Here is a 23,170-nt window from a genome sequence, read left to right on the forward strand (position 1 = left end):
TAGTTATCTTTAAATACCATTTGCAGAGCATATATCATTCATAAAGCATATATTAATCAGAGAATGGGTCGAACCCGACCCTTGGAAAACGGAAGCCATAGCGAACATGAAACTTCTCTTGGTGTCCAGGATGTGCAGCGTCTCATTGACTTTGTACCTCTCAAAGTTTTTTGGTACTGAACCTGTCGGTCACCGCTGCAACAAGTTACACACAAGGGCGTTGAGCGGCAGTGGACACGTTAACAAGTGGCTGCCTTACAGTCTTTCACTTCCGACCTTGAGTATTTCTGTCCACAGGGATCAACTTCTTTATTATATGGACGGTTTGTTTATTTTTTTTTTGTCTGAGAACTAAGAAAACTTATCGAATCTTTAACCACTACATCCGGGAACGGAGTTTCGTATTTCCAAGCAACTGGATAATTAGAATGCAAAAACGTGAACACTGCTGTTTAATTTAAAGATTTTCAAGGAATTTATGTAGAGTTTTGATGAGATTAAGTGCATATAAATAGTGCATTATAAAAAGTTTTGATGAGATTTAGTGCACTTAGTGCATATAAATAAAAAAGGAACATTATAACGTAAGCTAATTTTATATTCTTGTGGCAAAAACAATATAATCTCAAACAGTTGAGAAGCCTCACTCTGTTTCTTCATTTTGTGGGAGATTATGGTATGAAATTATATCTTTATTTAAAATTTTGATTTTTATTTCCTTTTGTTTCAAATTATGATAATGAATATGAGACAGTGAAAAATAAAAATTAAACTGGTTTAAATAGAAATAAAATAGAATAGAACTTTATTTCAACCAAAGATTAATTTAAACCACAGCATATATATCTTTTAATTTTTTTTCAATATTAGAAAACTCATCTGAAGTTCAAAAATATATTGAGTTAAAATGAGAAAATTAAATGAAATCGTCATTCACAATCGCTTTGAAGCAAGAATCAATACGAAAAAAGGTAAACGAGTAGACGTGAGGGTTTTTTGAGTGAACTTGACATCTTATTGCTATTTTCGTGACAAAAAGTCCATTAGTGTATATCCGTTCAATTTAAACGTCTAATTTTTGAGATATAGTAATTACAACTATCCAAGATTTTGTGCCGCACGTCACATGAACATACAATACGACATGAACTTCAAATTGTCGGAATACAATGTAAAAAATTTCCATAAAATTTGTTGTTTTACGTTTCGTGAATAAACAGTGAAGCACGAATCTTCTCTACATAATTACTTAGTAGTCATCGCTTTGAATACAGAAGGATCGTCTCGACAATTTCGCTTGAAGCTCAATATCTTCTAAAGTAATGGTTTTCGTGACATCTAAATCGGTAGGTGCGTTAAAAATTGCCTAAATCTGAAGCAGTTACCTGTGTTTTAATTGTTTACGTTTCATGCAAATGTTGTCATTTCCACGAAATACTGGAAAGGTCTGGAAAGAAAGGCAAATAAAAAGCGATATGAAAACTCAAACACTGTTATCATTTAATGAAAAAAATTCGGTGCTTCTGCCGTAAGGCGGACACGTTTTTTGACAAGATGTCGTTTTAAGGTGGCTCGATCGGATTTTTGAGTGACGATACCTTTCAACTTTGAGCAACTTGTATGTCACCGTAAACAATCCAACTGAAAATCGATCAGCACAGCTGTACTAAAGGAAGATGAAAGTTTCGATTGAGATAAGTTTCGTCGAAATCGGAGTAACCATAGCAACATAATGACGTCACCACCCATTTTACACGAGACCGATTTTCTTCTAATAGAGGGATAATTTTGAAAAAAGGCTTCTAGATCTTGGACTTGACATAGTTTTCTCAAGGTCTGCAAAATTTGAAGAATTTTTATGAGAGCGTTTTCGAGAAAATTTTGGATGAAGTTTTCAGGTGCTAAAATACAACAAAAACAAAGCAGTCTTAAAACATTATTGAGAAAACGTTCACAAGGCCCGATCAAGTAACATTTTGGCCTTAAGTGAATCTTGTACTATCCAATTACCTTGGGAGAAAATCTCAGAGAAATCGTTTCATTTGATTTCTTGAAACATCGGCTTGAATATCAACTGGTATGAAGTTTTATTGCGCTCTTTTATCGAAAAAGGGCCTTCGCTTACTAAAATGATCGCAAAATAAAAAGCGCTCGATAGAATTTTTTTAAACTCGGCAGTCAAAAGGAGGAATATATATGTAATGAAATGTCCGATTTTCAAAATAATTGAAACATTCTAAGGCAGTTAATTTAAAGCCTTAACTCAGGTAAACATTGCGCTGTTTTTCACCCTACATCGGATTGCTGCCTCATTATAAGTCTCTATTGTGTCGTGTCCCGTGCATTTGTAAATTTTATCACATCTTGAATATGTATAACAACTGCTTGTTTTCCGAAAACTGCACAGAAACAAGCTAATTTAACAAGCCAAAATACACTAACAACGAGGAATAGGCTAGTAAAGCACTTGTATTATCTTCAGTCTCCTAACAGTTTCAAGGCCAAGGCAGAATTGTCACAGAAATCTCCAGTAATAAATAATTAATAATTCATGATCTACTGGAATTTACAAATGCACGCGGCTTGAGACAATGGAGACAGATAATGAGGCAGCGATCCGATTTAGGGTGAAAAACAGCGCAATGTTTACCTGAGTTAAGGCTTTAAATTAACTGCCTTAGAATGTTTCAATTATTTTGAAAATCGGACATTTCATCACATATATATTCTTCTTTTTGACTGCCAAGTTTAATAAAATTCTATCGAGCGCTTTTTATTTTGCGATCATTTTAGTAAGCGAAGGCCCTTTTTCGATAAAAGAGCGGAATAACACTTCATACCAGTTGATATTCAAGCCGATGTTTCAAGGAATCAAATGAAACGATTTCTCTGAGATTTTATCCCAAGGTAATTAGATAGTACAAGATTCACTTAAGGACAAAATGTTACTTGATCGGGCCTTGTGAACGTTTTCTCAATAATGTTTTAAGACTGCTTTGTTTTTGTTGTATTTTAGCACCTGAAAACTTCATCCAAAATTTTCTCGAAAACGCTCTCATAAAAATTCTTCAAATTTTGCAGACCTTGAGAAAACTATGTCAAGTCCAAGATCTAGAAGCCTTTTTTCAAAATTATCCCTCTATTAGAAGAAAATCGGTCTCGTGTAAAATGGGTGGTGACGTCATTATGTTGCTATGGTTACTCCGATTTCGACGAAACTTATCTCAATCGAAACTTTCATCTTCCTTTAGTACAGCTGTGCTGATCGATTTTCAGTTGGATTGTTTACGGTGACATACAAGTTGCTCAAAGTTGAAAGGTATCGTCACTCAAAAATCCGATCGAGCCACCTTAAGTTAATAAAAACGCTTTCGCTTTTTCCTAATATATTCCATCGCATGCAATGCGTTCCTTATATGGCTTTATTAAATGACAAGTGCAAATTTCGCTTCTTTGCACAGACACTATCACTTCAACTCAGTTTACATCAGTGATGTGTTGTAGTGGATACGTTCGCACGTCTCAATAATCGGGTCCATTATCTACTTTAATTTTCGTGAAAACAAAGGAATAATACCCCAAGAACGGGGGAAATTTATCAACGATTCAATATGCCTCTAATATTTAATTCATCGTCCAATGCGTCTAACACAAGCTGCCGAGACAATAGTTCAATCAAACAAACAGATCCTGAAGAAACAGAGCTTCTTCCTGTACCGTTGATCGTAACTTTGTCCTTCATGTGCCTGATGATTGCTGCAGTCAATGGCCTCGTAATCTTCTTGATGCACAGAAAGAAAACACTGCGAACACTTACTAACATGTTTTTAACTTCGTTGGCGCTTTCAGATCTCATGTCAGGTCTGGTGGGAATTCCTCTTCTTGCCATCTGTTTGGTGAGATATATTATTAATGTCTGTGTGTCATCCGTCATTTTTATTCGATTCACCGCCATCTCTTCAGTTTGCCATGTTCTGCTCATTGCTCTTGATAGCTACATTTTCATAGTTCACGGCCTGCAATACGATTCTCTTGTAACAAAATGGCGGGCTATCATCGCTACTATTGCCATTTGGTTGTTTTCATTTGTGGTATCTGTTATTCAGTTGTCATGGTACAGTTTTAATGAAATTGCCTTGACTGAATTTAACGAAGTAACAGAAGATCTCAACAAAAAGTACAGCCTAGCTTGCATCGTGCTGTTCTTTGCAGTTCCGTTGTTAGCAATATGTTATCTTTATGGGCGAATTTTCCAAATTTCCTGTAAAAGCAACGAAAGTGATCGTCAATTGAGCGAGAATCTTCAACGGCCCTCTCGATCGGTCCTTCATGAGTGGCGAGGACGCAGTGTTTTGTTGATCACGGTGGTGATTTTCGCCGGCTGTTGGTTGCCGTTTTTCCTGGCGATGCTTTATGACCACATGGAGCATTCAAAGCAGTCTTCCATGCCAGTTTGGTTGCAGCGTTTGTTAGTATTTCTACGCTTTATTCCACCGCTGTTGAACCCGATACTGTGCACATTGGCCAAGAGAGATTTTCGTCATGCATTAAAAGGAGTTGTCCTCAAACGTAAATGTAAGGAAACGTCTGTCGAATTTGAAGCACGGCGTGCAAAGATTACCCTAAATGTTTAAGGGTTTTAAAAGGCAAACTTTCCGGACAGCTTCCTCGGGTGATAAACAAAAGTTATTTTAACCTTTATTTTAAACCAGCAGCCATATATTCAAAAATATATAATAAAATTCTCACTGAATTTTAGCAGCAGCCATATATTCATGCAGCCTAAAATATACCCCTTAAGCTCTTTTGGAGTTGTGATGGTTAACAAGGGGGGAAAAGAAATCGCACCTTTCAACCGAACAGCACTTAAAAGACTCAATGGCCAATGGATAATCCGAACTCAGTTCAACATTGGCTCGATTTTAATTTTTTGCATTTAAATTAGGCAAGCATTTTTTAGTTCGTCCGATAATTCGTCTGTGTATAAATATGGGCAATCAGACGGATCATCCGTCCAGACGAACTATATGTGTAATTCGTCTATCAGGACAAACTTGAATTATATTTATATACGCTCTGCCGTAGCTCTTTTGTTTTGTATTGTATTGTATTTATTGTTTGATAAAGCTAAACATAAAGTTTACACAGAAACAAAATGTACAGCAGAAAGGTAAATAAAATTATTTTAAGGACAAAGGTCGTAGTTCTAGATCGCAACAAGCAAGCGTTGCATTGATAACTTCGCAGGCGTCTTTGTCTCACAAACAACAAGTCAGCCATTTTTCCAGATTGATAGGCCGATTAAGAAGTTGACCCACCTAGCGAGGTGGGTTAAATTTAACCCTTAGTTTAATCGTTGGTTAGCGCTAATCGGGCTTTAACCAAAAATACTATTTTTTAGTCAATTCGTCTTTCGAACTCGGAGACTCTTCAGACATGCAAGGCTCATCAATACTAGTCCCTCTGCAAATGTTTGTGTCAACTTGAGCACATAGCAAGAAGTTAGGAGGGGGGGTGGATGGCACTAGCCCTCAAACCTTTATTATCAGACCACAGCACAAAATTGAAACAAGATGAGTAAATAATTTGAAATTGTAGCTTGACCAGAAACTTTAGTTAGGCCTAACACAGTCATTAGGCTACAATTACTCCATCTCATGTGATCCAGTGTGGCAGGAGTGCTTGTCACGTGACTTACCAAGGCCCAAACTGCCACCCTAAGCCTAAATCAAACCCTAACCCCAACAACTCATCCCTAACCTTAATCCATAAGCCTTTAACCTTCAACCCTAATCCAGACACTATTATGGGTTAAGCATAACCCTAGCTTTCACTCCGTGGTGTCGTACGTCCTGGTCACGTGACCCCTATTGTTCTCTATAAGTAAAGCAATTATCGCAGGTTAAAATTTAATCGCCGATTAGCTTATTTAATCGTGGATTAGCGCTTATCGGAGTTTCGAAAATCCGGGCCCTGAGCGTTAGCCCTAGACAGAAAATCAACGACCACATGAGTCGAAGAAAAATTCTTTGACCTCAGAATTAGATCACCGTTGCTGAGGCCCTGTTAGGGGTTTTTAGGATAAGGGATAACAGGAAAAATAGTTTAGGGATAAGGGATAACAGGATTAGTTTAAGGGATAATTGAACACAAGCTCTGTGACGTCCGGGCTGTGTTTTTATCACACTCAACTTGTCTTTTTTAGACTTTTGCTTAATTTTTTTTGCCCCTTTGATCGGATGTAGGTCGTGACGTGTCCGTTCAAGCAACACTTTGAATCCAAGATGCCGGATGGCCTGGGATGAGAGACCAAATTGATTTACTTGATTTCGAGCTGCCTCGTACAGAAGTGGTCGATGTTTCCTTAGGCCGTCCCCTTTTTTCTTCGTTTACCATCATTCGACCCCCACGCCCCATTCCTCCCCCCCCCCCCGGGGGCCCCGCCAAACTGAAACTCATGGATGCTGGCAGATCGCAAAGATGCAAGGGTTTTTTTCACTTTCCTCAGCCGAGGTTAACCACAACATCGATCAAAAAATATTTTTTCGGCCCTTGACTTGTTCACCAGTTGTAGAGTTGAACAGTTGGCAGCATATCGGAAAAAAAAATAAACGCTCAAACATTTCTTACCAATTTTGACAAGTGCAGATGCAGCTGTAAAGATACAGTATGCCGTCAGCGAATGAAGGTCAATGCTAAATCTCCAAAGCATGGGGAAACATTGACTGATCTTTTCGTGCAAAATAAACCCTTTATCGACAAAAGCTGGTCATCAATCGATAGCACGTATTGATGGCTGTCTTGGGATTTTGCAGATAATCGGTAAGAATTCATCATCAAACTACAAAAGTATTTCTTATTTCGCCTACAGCACTTAGCCCAAATTTCAGGAATGATTGTTTGGTAGCTCGTGCTCAAACGACAAGAATCCAATATTGAAAAACAAAAGGTTCTTTTCTTTTACTTTTAAAGTACCGTAAACAATTTCTAGTTATCTTAGGGAATGGCCTGGAAGGGATGTAATAACGGCTGTCTTGGCTGAAAATGTCTTTTTCACTCTTGATAATCAAATAGAAACACAATTTCACTTTTCTGTACGGTGAAAACTCCACCAAAGATACTTTTAGGGATAACGCTGGTGATACTTTAAGGGATTCGGGATATGTGTGCTCCGAATTAAAGGGAAAAGGGATAACTGAACCCCCCCCCCCCCCCTAACAGGGCCTCGTTGCTCTAATTAGAATTAGATCAACTTTGATCACTGAATTAGGTATTAAGATTACATTTGTGAAATACAATGCAATGTTGCGCCAAACAGCACTGATGCTAGAAGCTGGAAAGTGGAGAATTAACTCTAAAGTAGTTTTTGCTGTAAAATAATCCAGGGGTTTCAGAACCATACAAAGTTTATTAATCTTCTCGTTCAAACGAAATAGAAATAGAAATAAGCGGTGGATAAGTACTTTTTACGCAAAATCGAGAGTTCAGTGATAAAAAAATGCCTCATTACGAACTGGCTTTAACCTTTCCGAGGTGTATGACAAGGGTGTGTCTTATAGTCATACCTCTTTATGCTATCGACAGAACTATTACACAGTTTAAGGCAAGCCTAAAAGCGGAGCTCCCCATTTATTTAACTTTCACTAGAGTTTACATTGATTCCATTCTGATAAATATGCGGTCAAAGCTTAAATGTATACGCTGGCCCATAGGTGCAAGACAAAATTTAAATCGATCTTAGTCAAAATGAATGACTTACGGTACAACAAAAAATAAAAATCTAAAGGCAGAACTCATGGCCTAAAAATTAATTAAGAGCTAATTTTCTGCTTTCTTAGAATAGAAAATTGTTTCGCAATCCTCTTATACCGTTTTGCTTAAAACAAAAGAGACGTCAATATATTTCGTGGACAAATATCCCGGCTCACTTTTCTTGCCTGTCTTTATCATAACATCGGTGGGTTGCTCACGTACGCAAATTTAAAACTTATCTGGGATCAATTCGTAGTCATTTTTAAAATATTCTTACCGTGTGCACAGTTTAAACAAATTTTAACGTACACTTAATCATCTCTATTCAGTGTAGTTATTCAGTGTAAAAGTGAGCTTCACAAAAGCAAAAAAAGAAATGTTTGACCTAGATGACTTAGTTTGTATTCACAGCTCGCGCTCGACCTAGATGGGGTAAACATGATTTTCAGAACAAGTTTAGTTTAAATAAATTAATTTTGCTCGAGCTTTCTGCTTTGACGTCGTTCAGCACTTCGAAAAACTTCTTCTGGCGAGAAAATTTACGGCCTAAAGTCGAAATAAACTTACAGCAATAAGAAATAAATTCTCATCTGAGAGACATCCTGGCAAATGATTAGAAATCGACTTTATACGGCCAAAGAGAATCAACTTACGGCAAATCCATAGCAAAATAAAACCAGCTCAGGGGAACAAAATAGTCCGGCGGCTTAGCTCGAAATTTTAGTTGAATTGTGCACTTTTTGATACAAGCATGAAACTTGGCACAATGAAAGTGGTCACCAACAGAAATTTTTTCAGATATAGTGCCAAGCCCGAAAAACACCGGTTCCCATGGAAACCTTTATTTATTAACCCTATTCAAACCGGGCTTTTTTGGATCTTTTCAGACCTCTGTAACTTCCAGAATATTTAAGCAATCACAATAAAACTTACGGAATATATAGAATGTCCAAACACCTATCTTTTGGTATACGTCACGTGGGAAGATGACGTCACATCACGTGACAATTACATCATAATATCAAAACAGCCGCCATCTTGGATCCGCCATCTTGGATTTCGAATTTTTTCCAAAACGTCATAAAATCGCCCAAAATTACTGCAAAGTACTCAAAATCAATTAAACTGTGCTTAAAAACCGTAAAAGGATGAAAATAATTGCATTAAAATTATTTTTCATTAATAGAAACACAAAAATTACAAAATTGGGAAGACATGCCTGTCAAAATGCCGTGGCCATGGTGACGTCAAGTTCCTGACACAACAACTTATCCTACCAAATTATTTCCAGGTAAATTTTAGATAAATTCGCAAAGTTTGGTAGCGTTTGGTTGAATCTTGAAAAAGTTATAAGCGTTCAAAGTCAGCGCGGGCACTTTCCGCCCCTCCCGGTCTGAATAGGGTTAAAATAAATAAAATTTCGTGAAATATTTGTTTGTCCTGGTTTATAGACAAATACTATTATGCCAAGTAGTGATTCCAAGTCGCACGTACAAAATTTGGAATGAAATGCTGTAATTTAGACTGTTCACAGCCCTATATTTTCCTATTTTTCTTCTGTTAGCGAACGGTTCACCGATCGCGAGAGACCTGGACGCTAGCGCAAAACGAAAGACGCGAGGGAGCAGAGGGCGGGGAACGAAAAATCTTTTCCCATGCAATAATTTCCTATTAAATTATTGGTATCAAACAGATGGTAAAAAATAACAATTGTAAGCCTAATTAAAAGCATTCATATCTGTATTTATGAATAAAAATCAACAATAAAATGTTTATAAAATACAAGAAGAAATACTTCGTGGGGAAGGGGCAGGGAGTCCTCTCGGCTGAAAATTTCATTGCTGTTTACTAGCTGAAAATAGGAAATTGGCGTTGGCACTATATCAAGAATTGATTAGTATGCGAATGCTTGTAATCCCGCAAAGTTTGGTGCTTGTATCAAAAATCGCACAATTCAGGAGCTAAGCCGCCGGACTAAAAAAATGAACTGACGTGTAAGCATGAGCTTAAATGTACCCTTATTAGAGCAACTGAAAGCGGCAATGAATTTACGAAAAGATCTTAACTTTGCCGCCACGGAATCTATCGAATGTCTTTCTGACATAAAATCAGGCTTAGCAATTCAGTACATTTTGTTACCTTGCTTATCTTCCTGTCTATTTCTTAAGCGGACTTGATCACCGCATGCAATGGTTAGCTTCATTTTAACACAATCATTTAAGCTAAAGCTATTGTATTCTTGATAATGTCAGCTAGCCGCAAAATAACAGAAACAAGCACTGACTGGACTTGCACAAGGAAAAACTTTGGCAACCATTCGGTTATACTCGTAAACCTTTTTCGTTTTTTTTTTTTTTACAATTTCACGGAATATAGATGACTTTTGAGGACATCGTACAGCCTACACAGTGAACACCGCGCAAAAAATTTTCCTACGTTTTCATACGATGACTTCCTTTAGATCTAACTGAAACGTCCACATCATACGAAAAATGCGACCAGAGACATAAAATTAAATTTTCACCGCGTAGCGATCGGACGAAAGCCACATCTTTCTTTTTTGCGTAAAAGCGCATCGAGGTTTTGATACACTCACACATGAAAAAAGACAAACAAAATAGGGCAGTTAGATAATAAACCTCTCAGATGTTTTGCCGTGTGGTGTCGCTGAGTAATTTTACCTATTGTCTATATTTTGTCTTGCTCTGCGAGCTTTATTTTCTGTTTGTAATTTCCATACTTTCCTTTAGCATCGGGCAAGCAACCTCGTCCCCAGGCCTAATTCGTGCGAACGGGCGTAGGCGACCCCAAAATTTTTCGGTTCGATGGATTTCTTATATTGCTTAATTATGGATGCTCCGTCAATCAATTTTAACTTTAAATTCTAAAAAAAAAAACTTTAAATCTCCAATTTTTCTTATATCTCTTAATTTGCTAATCCTTTGAAAAAAACTATCTCCTCCCAAACATCCCCAAAAATGACCCAAAGATTTACAAAACACCGCAAAACACCGATTCGTGTTTTGAGCATAGATTTTTTGGATTGCTTGAAACGCGAACGAGATATTAGCATAAAATCCAAGTTAAGCGGTGGATAAACGGCCTGCAGGTGTATCTCCGCCCTGACCATTTTAAAAAGTTTTGCTTTTGAAACCTAAACGTGAAGCGGAAAGCCATTTTGTTTTGCTAAGAGCTGAATAGTAAAGGATATCCGGAGTTTGAGTAAACAATCAGAGCGCACAAAAATCACCTTTCACTTGTTTGCTATATTTTAAAAGGTAATTCCGTGACGCCGCTATAAAAGACGGAGATACCTCGCTCATATTTATTCAGGTTTTATTGGAATTTTTCTTTTACTAGGCATTTGCACATAACAACGATGATAATATTAAAAGCTGAGGAAGGGATATGGTTCTCCTCAAATCCGCACTTAAGGGCAATGTATTAAATTTATATAATAGTTCTATCGGTACAGTGCTGCTATTTAAACACGTACTGTTTTGAAACAGCATGAATGAAAGATAATAGTTTACATTTACATTAGAACTACCGAAGGACACTCAAAACAATTGTGCCAATTTTACAACTCTCCGTTTTCCATTTATTGGAAAAGCGGTGTCAATTTCTCCAGTTTTCATAATGCTGCCTTGCGCTGTGTTACAGTTTTGGTTGTCATTTTACGGTCCGGCTTTACTCTGACCACTATAGCGCTCGACCAATAGGCACACGATAATCTGCTACTTATTTTAAATCTCTGATTATCAAATTTGCTACGGGGCATACACCTTAGAGATATTTATATTACTTGCACCTTAATTAAATTATCTTGCCGATCAATATTGAATTGAATTAGGGTCTATCAACTTTTACATTTTTCCACATATCTTTTATACGTTTGACGATAAAATGGTTCTTGTTACTTGGGATAAATAAGAATTAAAATAAGGTTGCGTCTGCGCTCTAACAGAATGCACCTTCAACAAACCTCCATTGCTATCATATTCAACGAAGCAGTGCTGCTACGGCCATTGTTTGTTTTTTCATTCGATGCTACAGACGCAGTCTGAGTTCTTTCACGTGTTCCAGACACCGAGCCAAGGGAATAAAAACGAACGCTCGTGGGCCAGTGTTGTTGTCGTGTTAAACTGCGCCATGCGCGGCGATAGTCCTGCTTACAAAATGCGCATAGAACAGGGTTGGCCAGGGGAGGAATAAAGCGAAGATAAAGAACTAAACACAAACCCCATTCTGGAAGGACGAAAAAAATTTCCGAAACGTGATCTTGAAGCATCAGAAGCAAAAATGGCAGCCAGCAACTTATGAATATAAACATCATGGTCACTAGGATGAATGTTCCCCGCAAATCATGGGCCATGGAGGGTAAGGGCTGGTCGAGATTTTTCTGGCGTCGACGAAAAGCAAAAATGTGTCGAAGAGAGATTGCCAAGACGTGGCCATACATGTACATCATTGACAGCAAAGGCACAAAAAAGAACGCTATGATAAGGAAAAGGAAATAAACTCTGTCAATTCGAATTGTGTCTTTCTTTCAACTTGTTCTGAAAATAATGTTTACCCCATCTAGATCGAGAGCGCGAATTGTGAATATAAGCTGAATGATATTTTCCTTAAAGTGGTTTTTTTTTTTTACTTTAGTGAAGCTTACTTTTACACTGAATGACTACACTGAATGGAGATGATTTAGTGTACGTTAAAATTTGTTTAAACTGTGCACACTGTAGGAAATAATAAAAGCTAAAAAATGAACAACGATTTGTTATTATTAAAGTTTTAAATTTGCGTACGTGAGTAACCCATTTGAGTGCACAGATGTTAAGACAAGAAAAGCGAGACGGGAATATTTTTCCACAAAATATATTGACGTGTCTTTTGTATAATGCAAAAAGATAAGAGGATCGCGAAACTATTTTCTATTCTTAGAAATCAGAGAATTACCTCTTAAATAATTTTTAGGCCATGAGTTGTTCTTGAGATTATTATTTTTGTTGCACCGTATAAAGACATTCATTTCAACCATGATCGATTTAATTTTGTCTTAACACCTATGGGCCAGCGTATACATTAAATAAATGGGGAGCTCCGCTTTTAGGCTTGCCTAAATCTATATATTACAATTTCACGGAATATAGATGACTTTTGAGGACGTCGTGCAGCCTACACAGTGAACACCGCGCAACAAATTTTCCCGCGTTTCCATACGATAACTTCGTTAAGATCTAACTGAAACGTTCACATCATACTAAAAATGCGACCAGAGACATAAAATTAAATTTTCACCGTGTAGCGATCGAACGAAAGCCACATTTTTCTTTTTTGCGTAAAAGCGCATCGAGGTTTTGATACACTCACACATGAAAAAAAAAAAAAAAAATAGGGCAGTTAGATAATAAACCTCTCAGATGTTTTGCTGTGTGGTGTTGCTGAGTAATTTTACCCATTGTCTATATTTTGTCTTGCTCTGCGAGTTTTATTTGCTGTTTGTAATTTCCATACTTTCCTTTAGCATCGGGCAAGCAACCTCGTCGCCAGGCCTAATCCGTGCGAACGGGCGTAGGCGACCCCAAAATTTTTCGGTTCGATGGATTTCTTATTTTGCTTAATTATGGATGCTCCTTCAATCAATTTTAACTTTAAATTCTAAAAAAAAATCGTTAAATCTCCAATTTTTCTTATATCTCTTAATTTACTAATCCTTTGAAAAAAAACTATCTCCTCCCAAACATCTCCAAAAATGACCCAAAGATTTACAAAACACCGCAAAACACAGATTCGTGTTTTGAGCATAGATTTTTTGGATTGCATGAAACGCGAACGAGATATTAGCATAAAATCCAAGTTAAGCGGTGGATAAACGGCCTGCAGGTGTATCTCCGCCCTGACCATTTTAAAAAATTTTGCTTTTGACACCTAAACGTGAAGCGGAAAGCCATTTTGTTTTGCTAAGAGCTGAATAGTAAAGGATATCCGGAGTTTGAGTAAACAATCAGAGCGCTCAAAAATCACCTTTCACTTGTTTGCTATATTTTAAAAGGTAATTCCGTGACGCCGCTATAAAAGACGGAGATACCTCGTTCATATTTATACAGGTTTTATTGGAATTTTTCTTTTACTTGGCATTTGCACATAACAGCGATGATAATATTAAAAGCTGAGGAAGGGATATGATTCTCCTCAAATCCGCACTTAAGAGCAATGTATTAAATTTATATAATAGTTCTATCGGTACAGTGCTGCTATTTAAACACGCTATTTAAACACGTACTGTTTTGAAACAGCATGAATGAAAGATAATAGTTTACATTTACATTAGAACTACCGAAGGACACTCAAACCAATTGTGCCAATTTTACAACTCTCCGTTTTCCATTTTTTTGGAAAAGCGGTGTCAATTTCTCCAGTTTTCATAATGCTGCCTTGCGCTGCGTTACAGGTTTGGTTGTCATTTTGCGGTCCGGCTTTACTCTGATCCACTACAGCGCTCGACCAATAGGCACACGAGAATCTGCTACTTATTTTAAATCTCTGATTAGCAAATTTGCTACGGGGCATACACCTTAGAGATATTTATATTACTTGCACTTTAATCAAATTATCTTGCCGATCAATATTGAATTGAATTAGGGTCTATTAACTTTTACATTTTTCCACATATCTTTTATACGTTTGAAGATAAAATGGTTCTTGTTACTTGGGATAAATATGAATTAATATAAGGTTGCGTCTGCGCTCTAACAGAATGCACTTTCAACAAACCTCCATTGCTATCATATTCAACGAAGCAGTGCTGCTTCGGCCATTGTTTGTTTTTTCAGTCGATGCTACAGACGCAGTCTGAGTTCTCTCACGTGTTCCAGAAACCGAGCCAAGGGAATAAAAACGAACGCTCGTGGGCCAGTGTTGTTGTCGTGTTAAACTGCGCCATGCGCGGCGATAGTCTTGCTTACAAAATGCGCATAGAACAGGGTTGGCCAGGGGAGGAATAAACCGAAGATAAAGAACTAAACACAAACCCCATTCTGGAAGGACGAAAAACTTTTCCGAGACGTGATCTTGAAGCATCAGAAGAAAAAATGGCAGCCAGCAACTTATGAATATAAGCATCATGGTCACTAGGATGAATGTTCCCCGCAAATCATGGGCCATGGAGGGTAAGGGCTGGTCGAGATTTTTCTGGCGTCGACGAAAAGCAAAAATGTGTCGAAGAGAGATTGCCAAGACGTGGCCATACATGTACATCATTGACAGCAAAGGCACAAAAAAGAACGCTATGATAAGGAAAAGGAAATAAACTCTGTCAATTCGAATTGTGTCTTCTTTCAGTTCCATTAATTCGTCGTTCCATCCGTACCAGGTGAGCTGAATGATCGAAGATACAAATGCCAGTAACCAGATAATCACAATAATGCCGGTGGCTCGCGGTTTTGTTACAAGCGAGGGGTACTTCATGGAGTATAAAATGATGGTATAGCGGTCACAAGCGATGACGAAAAGATGAAAAACAGACGAAATGGCGGTGAATCGCACAACCAGCATCGAGAGCACACAGTCCAGAAGAGACCTTTTGATAGTGCAAGCCAGAAAGAGCGGAATCCCGATTAGACCAAACACCAGATCAGAAATCGCCAACGAAAACAAAAACATGTTACTCACTGTCCTTAGAGTTTCTTTCCAGATCGTTAAAATAATGACAATGCAGTTGGCAGCCACGATGAATAAGAGAAACAAAATCAATGGAACTTGGATTGGCCAGTTGAACCCTCGTCGATTACACAAAGAAACAGAGTGTTCCAGTATGCTGGAATTGTCCCCCTGACTCGTGTCATTGACCGACAAGAGCTCTCCAACACTTGTGTTGTCAAACGACATTTCTCTTCGTCACTACGGCTATTGCCTTCGGGCCTTTACGGTAGATTCTTCCTTTAGAAACAACACTTTAAGACCCCCGCGGCTTTTCAGAATAATTGATGACGCTTACCGGCTGGCCAAGCGTGCAACTGTTGCCTTGAAATACTTGAAAGACCAGCAAGAAGTCTATTCAGTCTGCAAACTTAATTAACTAACGCTGTTAGTCCGCACGCGAGAGTAGCAGTGGTTGTCAGCGACAAGTTTGAAAACCAGTCTTTTAAATCGGTTATTTTATACTTTACCCTGAAGCGACAAGGAAATTGTTCTCACAAATCCAACTGTGATCTATTTGTATTTACCCGCTAAGCCGGCATTAATCAGGTGTTGAAACCTACTTAATTTCCCACACACACGTTTTAGTCGAAAACGAAAGTTGTTTATTCAGCTTTTTGTTGCTGTACTGCATTCTTAAATTTAGAAAGTTTTTAACAGTGTTTAAGAGAGGGCTTTCTAGATGAAAAGTATTTCACTTTTCACTGCCAAACTATTGATCATGTCAAATGTTTTCAAAAAATATAATACAAAGTTTGAATGACGTATGCAAATAATCAAGTATTTTGAATTATATCTTTTTTTATCTATTCAGCTCAAATGGATTTTGAATATTGAATATTTTCAAGTTATAAAAGTGTATCAAGCTGCGAAGAGGAACCAAATTTTATAAAAGCACTGTTAGTGAGCACTACGTGCTTCTAAAGGAAATCAATTTTTTTCTTTGGACATTCTGTTTACCATTCTCGGAAATTAAATCCACCTCTTTCTTAGCAACGGAACACGTTTAAACCATGACCAATCAATTTAACTTTTCAATTTTACCGGATATTTTTTAATATTGCATGGAACAGCGTTATCTTGGTATTAGAAACCCGACAGTGTCACACAGAAACAATAATTTACTGATAATATTACCACTCCTATGCAATAATCAAGAACTGTTCGACGAAAACGCCAAAAAACAACTAGGTTTTTTCGAGATGTTACATATATTACGCTGATTTTGTTTTTTCCGAATAGCTTTACACTTCCCGTCATTAATATTTTTAGCAAATAAACACACAGATAAGTTTATCCAAAACGACAGAGCTTTTAAAGTTTATCACTTCTTCATTTCAAAATGCCCCTTTTAATTAGCATATGTTTTTTATCGCAAAATTTGTCCGATATTCAGTCATTATGTCTCGACAAATTTTTTCAAGCTTTTAAGTTAATTGTTAGGTGTTTATATTCTCCATCTTTTCTTCTCGCAGCTTGAATTGTCGAATTTAGAAACGTTTTCTTAGAATCATCTTTGTTAGTTTGATTAAATCCACAGGATTGTATGTAATACATGAGATTTTCGGCTCTTTTTGAGATAATTTTAAATGAAAAAATAATGGTTTTAAGATAGACAGCAGTAATTCATTTCTTATTGTGAAAATTGAGATAAAATTTTATAAACAATATTTTCCTTTGAATCTATGCTACAATTGCCTAATATGATAAAATTAAGCTCGAAGAAGGTTTTTATGCAACACAAACACGGATCTTCAGTTGTAAACTATTTCATGACCATCGCACGCAAAAAAAAACGGCAGTAGCTTTTGTGACATTTTTAGGTCTTTTCTTTCCAGTATAGAGCTTATACAGATTAGCATTGGCGCCATTTGTCTTCAAAACGTCACAGCGAGATTGAATACTCCCATGAAAAGGAGCAGTTCCGACGGAAGATAACGGACAAAGTACATGCCGGTTGCTCGATCTCAACCATTTTGCTACATGTCCATTTCCTTTCGTTTCTTGCGGCAACACCAAAGGACACCGGCAAACAGAGTTTAAAAAAAACGCAACTTAGATGCTGCGCATTCTTTGATTGGAGTTCTCCTGTGTTTCATAACAGATTTTAGATCCGAGTTCGAGATTTGACCGCAACAGAATACCAGAAAAAAAATTTATCCAAGAACAGCTTTCTTTTATTTTTTTGAGGGACCATTTACGTGAACGGTTGATTTGCCTGAGAGTATCAGATTCTACTCCATTTCATGAATTGATAGGTATTAGCCCACTGTCTATTTAAGAACTTGTTTACGAGAACATGTTTTTCCCTCCGAAATGACACTAATTTACACGCTCTTTTACTATTGCGAAGCGAATTATAAATAATTGCATTAGTACAAAAAGAAAATATAAGGCTATCTATAATCTTATAGAACGTGACACAACAAGCTTTTTTAACGAGACTGGAAACGCACTTCAAACTTACAGTTGGCAGCAATGGCTGACGTGTTTAAACAAGACAATATTAGCTGAACCATCAAGAAAATTGAAACGAGTACTTTGCCTCAATTGTATTTTAAAACTCTTTTATTAGCAACGCCAAGTTGGTCCGAAGTATTTTAAGTTGGGAAACGTTAACAGGGATTTAAGCCTTGCACTGGGGCCCGCTTTTTCGCATGGCGTTCCTTTGAAACTTTACCAACTCTTGTGCGCGTTTTCTTTCTTCAGTCCTAACTTTATCTTTTCTCTTCTCGTAGCTATTAATCTATTGATCTTTATCTGATGTATTGTACTTTATTGAGGTTTCTTCTAGCAATTGCCGCGCGAATAAGCAACCTTTGGTCTGCCTTTTTCGGCTACATCTTGCTTAAGGCATGTTTTGCTTTTAGATCCGACGCAAGATCAAAATTTCAAGGAAATTATGGTTGTTTTTAAAGCAGCGTTGTCTTTTTTTCAGCTGTCAATTCTAATAACAACGTAATTAGCTCGATTGGAGGAGCGAAACCAACTGAGATACTTGCCTTATTTTGACATTGACTGTAACAGTTAAAACGGCAATCGCCGGTTTACGTATTATCTACCAAGATCAATGGGAGGCTTTTAAGGGAATTGAACACAATAGCTGAGCGAAAGAGCGTCCGCTTCGCTCCAGGATATTATTGTACCAAGTGAAGCAAAGTGTCTGTAAGAAGCACTTTGTTGAACTTGCCTCGTTTGCTTACTGGCCGCGGATCTGTAAGCTGTTACTGAAAGCCAATTGCCATACAGCAGTTGGCGCAAATACAGTTTTCATAATTCTGTTTACTTAAGAAGTTACTTCAAGTGATTGGCCATTTTCTGGGGATTAAATTTCTAGAAAGGCTGGCAACGCGTAGGAAGAAAACTTTACAGGATGTAGGATGCCCGTTAAAATAGGTGTAAATAAAGCATTTTTAAAAAAGAAATAAGTTTAAAGAGGTTGTTAGTTCGTCAAGACGAGAGATGAAGCGCGGCGATTCAAATTGTGTTCGCAAGTCGGAGTTTAATTTTCGCAATCCCACCTCAGTAAAACGTGTAACATTCGCGAGAACAAAACCATTATGGAAGGCAAAAATCTAATATAATCTTTCGACACTTTCTATACCTAGTAGTCATTTTCACTTTTAGACTTAATTCTAAAAAGAGAATACTTACAAAATTAAAATAAACAGAATGAAATTTAATTTTCGTTTTCCTGGAAAGTAAGAAAGGAAACATCAGTCCGTGGTTTATCAGGGGGAATAAAAAATGCAACATCAAAAACATTTTACTTTTTTTCCTTAAACACAATAATTAAAATAAGACACATTTCTCATTTTTGCTGATTAAACAACCGATATTATTCTTTCACTAACAACTGAAAACCATGTTAGAGTTTTCCAAAATTGATGATTAGTCCGTTTTCGACGAAAGTCCAAAAATTTAAAATTGCTATTAATTTTTGTTTTCAAACAAAACATTCAAAATCGTTTCCACTTGAGGTGACAAAGCACCCCAGTGGGGAGGGTGCACTTGTATAAAGGTACACAAAAGCACCCCATCCCCCACCCGCTGCTGCATGAGAAGTCTCAACCTCATCCCCAGGAAAATCTCCGCTGTCATGATGAAGCTATCTTGAAAGTGAAGATAGCCCTGGGACGAGGTTATAGTCTTGTAGTAGGAGTCTGGCACTGGATTTAGGCTGGGTAATGGGTTCCTGATAAAGGAAAAAAGCGGGAAATTTCATATTCGGTATTTACTATGATTATAAGCGTGACAAACGTTGACGACTTTAGTGTTGAATATATAGAGTGTCTTGTATTACCTCAAGATAAAACACACTCTAAGGTTATCTCATTGCCAAAAGAGGTATTTACGAATAAAAAAGGCTTTAGTTCGAGGTCAGTTAGCAGGTTTATGATGAGAATGGGATACATTTACAAAACCGTTTGTCAAATTAATGACGAGCTTGAACAGTGCAAGAACGACATCGTTGCTAGGATATGTATACTTTAAAAAACTCCAGTCTACTGCGTTGTGCATGAGCATCCTTTATATTTCTTTTTTCTGCTACACATTTACATAAGTCTGTCGGATCTCCTGAAAAATAGGTAGGACCGCTATCATTCATGCTCATCTCCGAGTGAATAATCTTTGCAATGCCACCGCCTTTTCGTCTTGCACCTGTGAAAAGCTTTGACGAGTTTTAAAGAGTATTTATTTTCACCTTAGGCCCGGTTCAGACGCCGATCTTTTCATGAGCCGAACCTAATTCCTTGAATTAAGTACATGAAAAGATCGGCGTCTGAATCAAATTAGAACGGCTATTTCAATTTGGAACGACTCACCCGTTCTTCCCGCCTGGCTTGGCCGAGAATTTCGCCTGTGGAACGCCCTTGGAACGACTTTGATTCAGACACCGTACTTTTCATGTGCCGATCCTAATTCATAAATTATTATAATGTATTTTGATTGGTTTTATTGGAACTGTATTACTGAGGCACGGCGTCGGAACGGCCAAAAAGTAAACTGTTTCTATTGTTGCACGCTCCTGATCAGCGTCCCATAACTTAAAATAAAAGCAACTCTTTGCTTACAATAAATATCTTAAATTTTTTTATATTCTTATAAAAATACAAAAACATCCACCTGAGTAAAAATTAAAAATTAAAACAGTTTGCAAAATTGGGAATAATTCCTGATTTGGGACATTTATTTCACTGAATACTTGTCAACAGTAGAGCACTATTTTATGTAAGATATTATCAACAACTTCAGACAGTTCTGACAAATGAAAAGCACCCTAAGTCACCACTTGCCAACAACAAGTCTTCTTGCCTGAAAGGCTCATGAGAGTCTTCCACCGACACGTCTTCACAGGTCATTCGAATTCTTAACTCTTTACCCTCCCTATACAAATCGACAGTTTTGCTATAAACCAAAGAAGAAAGGAGAAAACCACTAGGAACTTGAAAAAGCTGTACGCCCAGCGGCAGTAAGCGCAATGCGCGCAAAATGACATAAATTCCAGTCTTCCATCGACACGTCTCCAGAGGAAATTCGAAATCTTAACCTCTTAGCCCTCTCTACACAAATTTAAAGGTTTTTTTTTAGGAGAAAAACACTAAGAACTTGAAAAACACTGTACGCCCAGCAGTTAGTGCAAAGCGCGCGAAATGACATAAGTTAAAGTCTTCCACCGACATGTCCCAGGACAGACCAACTAGTCATAGAATTAACTGAAATATCACAATAACGGCTTAAAACTGTAAAAGAACTCAACAGAAACACTGAAAGGTCAAAAAGGGGCATCAATGGGCAAAATTTGAGAAGATTAAAACGGATTGCGTTCGGGTAAACTTGAAAAACGTCGGCCCGCCTTTTTTCAAGTTTATCTCAATTTGTAGGAAAGTGTCAGTTACAATGCTAGAAAATCATCCTTGCTTGTTATGTGGCCGTGGTTTTGCCAATAAAAGACTTTTACTCTGCCAATTTGAAGTTTAGAGCTCTTAATTAACGAAAATAAATAGAGTTACCTCAAATACCGTGACAAAGCCCCTTTAATACTCTCTATATCAAAAGTTGTGTTGTTAGTCATAGTAGAAAGGAAAAATCTACTAAGAACTTGAAAAACACTGTACGCCCAGCAGTAAGCGCAAAGCGCGCGAAATGACATAAGTTAAAGTCTTCCACCGACATGTCCCCAGAGGTCATTCGAATTCTTAACTCTTAACCCTCTGTACACAAATCTAAAGTTTTGTTGTTAGTCATAGTAGAAAGGAGAAAAACACTTAGAATTTGAAGAACTATGTACGCCCAGCAGTAAACGCCATGCGCGCGAAATGACCCAAGTTCCAAGATGGCGCCTTAGAAACCTCGTTTCCAGGGTTTCTCGGCGGTGCTTTTTCACCCTTGGGAACAGGGTTGTGCACTACAATCCTAGACAAAAATCCATGGGACACTTAAAGAAATAGTGCTCAGTGACCATTCCCTTTGCATTAAGAACTCATTGTTTAATTTTCCGAGCCCCCCTTTCCCCCCAAAACAATGTTGAGATATTGTCCCACGGTATGATGGATAGAAACCAACATTGAATTGGAGGTGGGGAGGGGGAGGACAATACAATGTCAATTTTTTTTCGTCGAATTGGTTAAGTGTCCCAGGACTTTTGTCTAGGATTGTAGGTACAAAAGAAGTGGGGTTATTCTCCACTCCCAGCTTAGTCCCAAGCCTACTCTAAAAAGTGATTTTTTTCTCTCTAAGCTTCGCAGCCACCCCTACTGCATAAACTGGCTGCCACCTCTCTCAATCGATGCCAATTTTTAACTGGAAACAAAAATTTGAAATCAATTTTCACTTTTTTCTTCGATATTCAAGCAACAACAGAAATGTTTGGGTTAAACAAAACAGCAATATTTCTTTAAGTCAAAATTGTATTTTTATTATTATTTTATTTATTTAATTATCATTGTTATTATTATTATTTTCTCTTTCTCGGAGAAATTGGCTTCTCCTGTAGCTACTCAGGAAAGGGTTAAATAAAGGTGATATTATAAACTTTGTAATGCAGGTAAAACAAGCTTTGGTGCTGCAGTACAGGCGTTTCTTTTTTCAGCCCGAGTCCGTCTTTCCACCCACCCTGATCCTCAAAACTCTCGATGGATATTCAGCGCTCCTTGTCCAAGACAGGCCTGTACTGCAGGCAATCGATAAATGGACACTTGTGATTGACAATCATTTTCCATGAGTTTAAAGTACTTTGCCCTGCCAAGGATTCCACGGAGATTTGATTTGCGTGTGTGCAAACATTTGCCGATATTTATTGTTTTGGATTCTGGAATTTCCTAATTACCAAAAACATTTTGACCCTTTATTTTGGACAACGTATTGCACAACATACACCCCCGCACTGTTTGGAAATCGGCCAAATTCGCCGCACCCAAAATGAGCACATTTGTTACCTGGGTCCCCTAAGCAGACATTCTTTGGCTTTCACGTGAGAGGTTATTACCCAGGGAAGCTCTCCTCAAAATATTTGGTTGAGATGTAAATAACCCGTCTGGTTTTCAAAACCCTTTCCATGTTCCAGACATAATTTTTAGATTTTCCATCCGATCTTAAACCCAGGCATGCTCTCTCTATAATTTACACCATTTATTACACGTTAAATTAATTCCCCATAATAAATAGATAGTTTTCCACGGTTTCTATTGAAAATACCACCCTATTTCAGACAATACGA

General features: G+C 37.5%; 2 protein-coding genes across 2 annotated transcripts; one reads left to right on the forward strand and one right to left on the reverse strand.

Annotated features, from left to right (window-relative positions):
• Positions 1–3,503: 3,503 nt before the first annotated feature.
• LOC144650670 (histamine H2 receptor-like) lies at positions 3,504–5,175 on the forward strand. The gene has a single exon (XM_078510391.1). It carries the CDS (start codon positions 3,612–3,614, stop codon positions 4,632–4,634), a length of 1,023 nt encoding a protein of 340 aa, XP_078366517.1. The 5' UTR covers positions 3,504–3,611; the 3' UTR covers positions 4,635–5,175.
• An 8,794-nt stretch (positions 5,176–13,969) lies between these two features.
• Positions 13,970–15,754, reverse strand: LOC144648851 (histamine H2 receptor-like). The gene has a single exon (XM_078508297.1). It carries the CDS (start codon positions 15,637–15,639, stop codon positions 14,518–14,520), a length of 1,122 nt encoding a protein of 373 aa, XP_078364423.1. The 5' UTR covers positions 15,640–15,754; the 3' UTR covers positions 13,970–14,517.
• Between the last annotated feature and the right edge of the window lie 7,416 nt (positions 15,755–23,170).

This window comes from Oculina patagonica, chromosome 4 (genome assembly GCF_052425735.1).
Source record: "Oculina patagonica isolate OP01 chromosome 4, crgOcupat, whole genome shotgun sequence".
NCBI lineage: Eukaryota > Metazoa > Cnidaria > Anthozoa > Scleractinia > Oculinidae > Oculina > Oculina patagonica.